Source organism: Nannospalax galili, unplaced genomic scaffold (genome assembly GCF_000622305.1).
Source record: "Nannospalax galili isolate Female #2095 unplaced genomic scaffold, S.galili_v1.0 scaffold437, whole genome shotgun sequence".
In the NCBI taxonomy this organism is placed as follows: Eukaryota; Metazoa; Chordata; class Mammalia; order Rodentia; family Spalacidae; genus Nannospalax; species Nannospalax galili.
In genome coordinates this window covers 2031264-2039151 of record NW_008340646.1, presented here as the reverse complement: position 1 = coordinate 2039151, position 7888 = coordinate 2031264, and the positions used below count along the sequence as shown (strand labels likewise).

The window sequence follows — 7888 nt, the reverse complement described above, 5'->3', positions numbered from 1 at the left end:
GAAAAAAAAAGCCAACCTTCTTTGGGTCTCACTGGCTCCTAATTTATCAAATATTTACTTTCGGAAGCAAAGAACTTTTTTTTTGGTCTTTGTGAGACAGGGTCTGCCTGTAGCTCCAGCTGTCCTGGAACTCACTATGTAGACCAGGCTGGCCTTGAACTCACAGAGATCCGCCACCTCCCATGACTTTTATTAAACTTAAAACATTCTTTTCATTCCCATAAAAAGATGATTTTGTCATTTAGAATCAATCCTGTAACTTAACACCTACACGAAACACTCTGCCTTGAAGATACATTTAGGTGATAGGATCTCCAAATAAAAAATACCTAAAAATGATACTTCATGAAATGGAATGAGTCATAAGATCTGTTTAGAAACAATCCCAAACCCACCTCATATTATCACAGTTTAATAGGTATTTCTTGATCCTGGGGAGCTTCCTCAGGATCGGCTTGACATCTGTCATTTCTGCAATTCTCTTCATCAACCTCACCTGAACCAAAGGAGGCAAACACACTAAGTCAGACTCTGCCTTCAATACACTGCACAGTTCAAATACATTTTACCTGACAGAGTATCTGTGATTTTTCTAAAATATGGAGGAATGAGCCCAGTGTGGCAACACAAGCGTTTTGGAAGGCAGAGGCGGGTGGATCTCTGTGAGCTTGAGGCCAGTCTGGTCTCCATAGTGAGTTCCAGGCCAGCTGGGGTACAGGGAGACCCAAGGCTATTAGCTCTTATTATTTGTGAATACCATTGACATTAGTGTAGAGAGAATATTTTGATTTTCTTTCTCTATATTAAAAAGAACATGCAGGAATGGAGAGGTGCTCAGCGGGTAAGAGTGCAGGGCTTGTCGCTCTTGCAGAAGATTAGAGTTCAGTTCCTAGTACCCAGGCTGGGCAGCTCACCTGTAACTCCAGCTCTAGGGGGGGTACAATGGCCTCTCTGGCCTCTGCAAACACCTGCATGCATATACACACAGAGAGACTCAGAAACAAGCACCTAAATAAAAAATAAAATCTTTCCAAAAAAAAAAAAAAAAAAAGGAGGAATTATAGAAAAGTACATTTGGAGAGCAATAAGTTTGTAGATTTGTGTTTTCTTTTAAAAATAATTTTTAAAACTTATTTTACCTGCATGTTTTGTTTGTTGTTGTTTTTTGAATATTTTGTTTTGAGTCAGGGTCTCCCTGTAGCCACAGCTGGCCTGGAACTTCCTACATAGATGAAGTTGGCCTTGAGCTCACAGAGATCCACCTGCCTCTCCCAAGTGCTGGGATTAAAAACATGGGCCACCACACTCAGCTGTGTGTATACAGTGTTTTGTTTTGTCTACGTGCAGGTAAGTGAACCCTGTCCACAGAGGGCATCAGAGCCCCTGGAACTGGAGTTAAGGACAGTTGTCAGCCTTCGTATGGGTGCTGGGACGCTAACCTGGGTCCTCTGCAAGAGCAGTCAGTGCTCTTAACCATGAGCCATCTCTTCAGCCCCCAAGTCTGTAGGTTTAAATTACTGATTTCTTCTCTGGACAAAACTGGATAGCAAGGTTTCTTGACACTAGATCCTGGCTGAGCACCGGCTGTGTCCTGATTTTGTGCATGCATGTTCACATGTGTGTGTGCTGACTGCCACCTGGGGTGGTACTGGGAGAGGAGGTGGCAAAAAGCGGAAAAGTGAGTTCAGCCAACACTTTCCCCCATGAAGCCTGCAGATTGGAAATGAGAATTAAATGAGAAAGTCAGCCTTATGGTCTGGGTGGGTGGCGTGGTTTTCTGTATGTGTGAATGAGAGTGGAGACCAGAGGACAAGCTCAGCTGCTGCTGATCCTCAGGTGCTACCCACTTCTGTGAGACAGGCTGTCTCATAGGCTTGAGACTCGCCATGTAGGCAAGGCTGGCTGGCTCGTGTCCTCAGAGATCCGCCTGTCTCTCCCTTCTCAGCCCTGGGAGTACAAGCCGCAGCCATCATGCTGGGCTTTTAGAAAGTCAGGTTTCTGATAATCAAAGTACACTACCAGGGAACACTACAGATTCCAGGAGGCCTAGCTCACCCAGAACAAGCACCCGTTCCTTCCCAGTACCCACCTGGTCCATCCCACCGAAGGTCTCCTGTAAGTCTGCTGCAGGGGTGAGAGTCTTGCTTGCTCTGAGGGCTGCATAGAGGTGTCCAGAATCTGGAATCCCATTGGAGAGCTCCTGTGCGGCCATTTTCACCAACACCTTAAAGCGGTCTTCCTCTTCAAAGCACGGGCTGCAGAAAACAGAATAAACGCTCACAGAGACCCCCTCTATACCACGGGGTACAGGCTACCTCAACAACTTTCAAATTTTTCTGTATCATAGGAATTATAGGTATAAAGAAGATGAGGAATTTGACAAGTGAACAAAATCTGTGAAAATATTTCAGTTAAATCTGTGATACCTCCCACACATTAACGTATTTTGCAAACATACTTACTTGTTAAATATTTCAGTCCACAGATGCATCATGTCTGGCAGGTTCCGATCTAGGCAGAGAGATGAAAACAGCACACCCTAAATCATAGAGGAAATAAAAATACAAAAGACAGTAATTATGGCATAATTAAAAACAAAGACACTGTAGAAACAAGGTTTCCTGATGAACAGCCAAAAGGCAACCTGCTCATAGGTATCCAGGTGGGAGTCATCAGGGAGCACTTGGGGCGAGACAGTCATGCCTCCCGTCTTCAGCTCAATCTGCTGGGCTTGCTCTCTGTAGTCAAGGATGCCGCAGCCTAGTCTGATTGAGAAGAGAGGCACACCTGAGTACCAGGGCTGTCCGTGCCTATCCAGGTAACTTAATGCTAATTCATAACCACAGCTTTGCAAACCTCTCCTCACACACTTCAGTTCCTGGACGCATGCTGGCAGTAACCCTCCACACACAGCGTATCTGCCCCATCCCTGAGCCACAAACCCATTTCTCTAACTGGAACTCACATCCAGTGTCCAGGGCACAGACACTTGGGCAACAGCTAACTGCTGTGCTTTCCAGTCCTAAGCCTGGACACGTTTCATGTGTGTTCTCTTCCTCACAGATATCTCTGACATGTGTGCTCAAATATATGGCAATGGGGTCTGAAAATATGCCTTTCTGGGTTTTTAAGAAAAACCAAAATCCTCCGAGCTCTTAGAAAAAACATTCTCACTGATGTAAGGGCCTGGGGGACTACTGTGGAGAACTCTTGAAAGCTGCCACATAAGGGACAAACACTGGGGACTATTAAAAAGGGGGCTGGTGGGTGAGGAACTTCTAAAGGCCTAAGACATTTCCCAAACAATCCAATCCTCAGCCAGGGTACGAGTGCCACAATGTGGGGGCATCGTTATCTCCACAAGGTGAACACTAGATGAAATGGCAGTTCCCAGACACTGTGAATGATGGTTTAGGCTTCCGCTACAGTCCTGGAACAGGCAGCAACATCTACGACTTATCCTGCTACAGCCAAGAAGTGCACGTACTACTGTCAACCCAGCCGAACACCTGCCTAGGGATGAGCCCAGGGGAAAAGCCCACTGCACGACGAGCCCAGGAGAAAAGCCCACTGCATCATGAGCCCAGGAGAAAAGCCCACTGCACGATGAGCCCAGGAGAAAAGTGCACTGCATCATGAGCCCAGGAGAAGAGCCCACTGCATGATGAGCCCAGGAGAAAAGCCCACTGCATCATGAGCCCAGGAGAAGAGCCCACTGCATCATGAGCCCAGGAGAAGAGCCCACTGCATGATGAGCCCAGGAGAAGAGCCCACTGCATCATGAGCCCAGGAGAAGAGCCCACTGCATGATGAGCCCAGGAGAAGAGCCCACTGCATCATGAGCCCAGGAGAAAAGCCCACTGCATGATGAGCCCAGGAGAAAAGCCCACTGCATCATGAGCCCAGGAGAAGAGCCCACTGCATGATGAGCCCAAAAGCCCACTTCACGATGATCCCAGGAGAAAAGCCCACTGCACGATGAGCCCAGGAGAAAAGCCCACTGCACGATGAGCCCAGGAGAAAAGCCCACTGCACGATGAGCCCAGGAGAAAAGCCCACTGCACGATGAGCCCAGGAGAAAAGCCCACTGCACCATGAGCCCAGGAGAAAAGCCCACTGCACCATGAGCCCAGGAGAAAAGCCAAGGAAGAAGGATGCCACCAAGTTCTGCAAACACAACCCTCACACTGAAGGTTTTGTATTTCCTGACTAAATACAATCACCGCGCTTCAAAACTGTAAGGGATCAGCATCAAGGGATCGGCATCAGCAGTCATCTGTACAGCATTACCTGATTCTCTAGATTCGTGTTTTGATGTAACATATTTACAGGGAAAGAAAACAAATTCTGGACAAATACATTGTAGCTTTAATTCATGCACTTGAGGTTTAAAAATAAAATGTTCCCCACTTCCCCTTACTAACCCCTCCCCATACACCCAATTTACAGGCTCTATTATATACATGATAAGGCCTATATGGTCAAATTTGTCCTTCAGTGTGGGTCCATCCCCTGGAGCCTGGTTAACCCTCAGGATCCTTAATCTTGATCAGCAGCATCTGCCCTTTAAAAGAGTAGACGCTAGACAGCCTTGGGCCAGCTCTAGTGTAGAGTTCCCATCTCCCACTTGCTGTCCTAAAACCTAGCCCACTGTGATAGGAAAAGGAAACTAGAAATATTTTAAAAGTTACTTACTAGATAGAAAGTGATTCTTACCAGGACATGAAAACACCCCCCCCCACACACACACACCATAAAGATGCACTGAACAGCACAGACACGTATTGCATTCTGACGACTCACTTGGTCAGCACACTGCAGAAGAGGGGCACATAGGGCCTCAGTTCCTCAGGAAGGGTGTTTAAACTACAGAAGGCTCGGAAATATACCACGCCATTGGTGGGCTGGGCACAGTATTGCACGGGGATGTCTCCGGCTGGAAAATAGAAGACATTTTTGTTGTTTAATTAGTAAAAAAATTGTAACTAATTTTTTTAATGGGGCTGGAGAGATGGCTTAGTGGTTAAGAGCACTGGCTGATATACCAGAGGACCCAGGTTTCGTTCCCAGCACCCACATGACAGCTAACCATCCATAACTCCAATTCCAGGGAATCTGATGTCCTCTTCTGGCAAAACACTCATACATATATCTAAATTAAATCTAAATTAGGGGCGGGAGAGATGGCTCAGCAGTAAAGGGCACTGGTCCTCTTTAGAGGACCTGGGTTTGGTTCTCAGCACCTGCATGGTGGTAACAATTGTCCATTAACTCCAGTTTCAGGAGGATCTGGCACTTTCTTCTGACCTCCACAGGCACTGCATGACACAGGTGCACTTACATACATGCAGGCAGCATGCTCATACACATAAAATAAAAATAATAAAATATTTTTTAAAATTTTAATTATATTTCTTGATTGGTGTGTACTGTATGTGTTTGGGCATGTTTGTGCACATGTGGAGATCAGAGGACAACTTGGGAGAGTTAGTTCTCTCTATCACGTGGGTCTTGGGATTGAACTCAAGTTATCAGGCTTGGCAGCAAGCACCTTTATCCACTGAGCCATCTGACCAGCCACACTTAGTAAAATTTTGATAATTTTTGTGTTTTGAGACAGGGTGTCATAGAGCCAATGCTGTCCTCAGACTCATGATTTATGGCGTTGAACTTGTGATCCTCCTCCTTCCATCTCCTGAGTGGTGGGATTACAGGTGTGGGCCACCATTCCTGGCTTATGCAATGCTGAGGATCAACCCCAGGGCTCTGTGCATGCTACATGAGCACTCCTGCAACTGCGCTGTATGTTTGCCTCGTACCACTTAAGTTTCCCCACTGCACATCCATTATATGAGATGGAAACAATCTATATAAGGTAATTCTTGCTTCCTGAAGCTTTGGGATGGAGAATAATCATGCTTTCCTGGCTGCTTAGCTCATTACAGCACAGCCTGGCTGTCCTGGCTCGCCTCCGCCTGTGTCCTTCATTGAACGCCTCCTTTTCATCAACATGAACTTGACCAGGCCAGTCCCACCACTCCGACCCCACCATTTTATCTACTCCATATGCTGTTCAGCTCCCCTAGTAAGTCCTCCCACCCTTCAGGAGCAGTGCTCCCCTCCCCCCACCGATCCACCAGGGCCCCACAGCCCCCAGCAGGTTATTTTACTATTTTCTTAGGACCCAGGAGTCCTTAGGGCATCTTCCAGTGTCTGGAGGGCAGGTACTCTGGTTCTGTTTTTATAACCATACCCAGCACAGTGCCCTAAACTGGAAGAGGAACCAGAACATTTGCTGGTGATTAATTTATCATCCCTAATTCACCCACAGGAAGACTCAAACCCTCATCTGATTCCAGAGCAGAAAATTCCCCTGCCACCACCAAACCCACTCATGGGAAGACAAGAAAGGGTCTATGGTCACTGAGGGTCAAAATAATTCACAAGGGCCGAGAGACAGCTCAGTTGGTGAAATGATTTCACGCAAACACAAGGACCTTAGTTTGATCCTCATAACACTTGCGATCCCAGAGCTGGGGCGGTGGAGACAGGTGGATCTCTGCCTCATCGGTGAGCCAACCTGGTCAGACTGAAGAAGCCCAAGCTGCACTGAGAGACACTGTCTCAATAAACAAGTGGACAGCAGCTGAGGGATGTGTCGACACCAGAGGTACCCACCTGCACACATGTGCCTCTGTACCCACATAAACAAGCACACACATCCAAACACATCCCAAGCACAACCCTGCCCATGTGAAAACCACTATTTAACTCAATCCCGGGGCCCAGGCAGCCACAAAAATCAGTGTTGATGGTGACCTGCCAAGGACACGTCAAACTGGATGAAAGGTATGGAGGGTTCAATGTCAGAGACTTTCAGTGCTGGGAGACAGGAGGCATCTTGAGGTTTACTTTGCTGAGTCCGTAATTCTAAACCTAAAGAGGGAAAAACAGAAATAGAGAGTGAAAAGGAGACATGAGCAATCCTGACTCCCAACTTCCATGTTCTGTGTTCTTCATCACCACCAGCTTGGATTCAGAGGGTGCTCCAGGCTACCCTCTGACAGCATGTACACATCGAATAAAGTACCCGCTGTCTCAGGCAAATCAGGAGTCCCTACAACTTTCTGCAACCCCCCTGGCACCCCACTGCCCCCCTTTTGCAGGCACCATGGTCAGCATTCCAAATATCCAGCTGTGTTTCTTTCTCCTTTTCCCAAATCACAGGGCCCTCACGTAAGGACTTCAGTCTTTCACAGCATACAGATATCAAAAACATGGGAAATTACACTTAAAGAACTTCTCACTGGTACACATCTCCTGACAGGGCTTTAATTCTCAGACGTTCGTTCCCAACAGACTTGAAATACAACCATTAAATTCACTGGCACTGGGCCTACTTTAAAAGAACTCTCCAGAGAATTACACAGACAAAATAACTCTTACAACATGAGCATCACTCGTTAACATCTTGGCTGGACTATAAAATACTAAATTTTGTTAAGAAGAAGCACACCGCACAGTCAAGTCCCAGATGCTGATAATTTGGAAATAATTGAGGCTTTGTTTTACAACACCTTTTTTTTTTTGTTCAGTATTTTTGAGACAGGGTCTCCCTGTAGCCCCAGCAGGCCTGGAACTCACTATGTAGACCAGGCTAGCCTTGAACTCACAGAGATCTGCCTGCCTCTGTCTCCCGAGTGCTGGGATTAAAGGTGTGCGCCACCACGCCCGGCTGTATAATTTTGAAATAATTTGGGCTTTGGTTTACAACCCCTTTTTTTTTTTGTTCAGTATTTTTGAGACAGGGTCTCCCTGTAGCCCCAGAAGGCCTGGAACTCACTATGTAGACCAGGCTAGCCTTGAACTCACAGAGATCTGCCTGCCT

At 46.7% G+C, this 7888-nt stretch overlaps 1 protein-coding gene across 1 annotated transcript in view; it reads right to left on the bottom strand.

The window, feature by feature from the left end:
* Pitrm1 (pitrilysin metallopeptidase 1) overlaps positions 1–7888 on the bottom strand; it is a gene marked incomplete at its 3' end in the record, with an annotated part of 31337 nt that overhangs the window by 6453 nt on the left and 16996 nt on the right. The window contains 6 exon segments of the mRNA XM_029564796.1: positions 396–496; positions 2090–2255; positions 2463–2539; positions 2645–2765; positions 4804–4936; positions 6820–6936. Of these exon segments, the coding sequence (XP_029420656.1) occupies positions 396–496; positions 2090–2255; positions 2463–2539; positions 2645–2765; positions 4804–4936; positions 6820–6936 (715 nt within the window).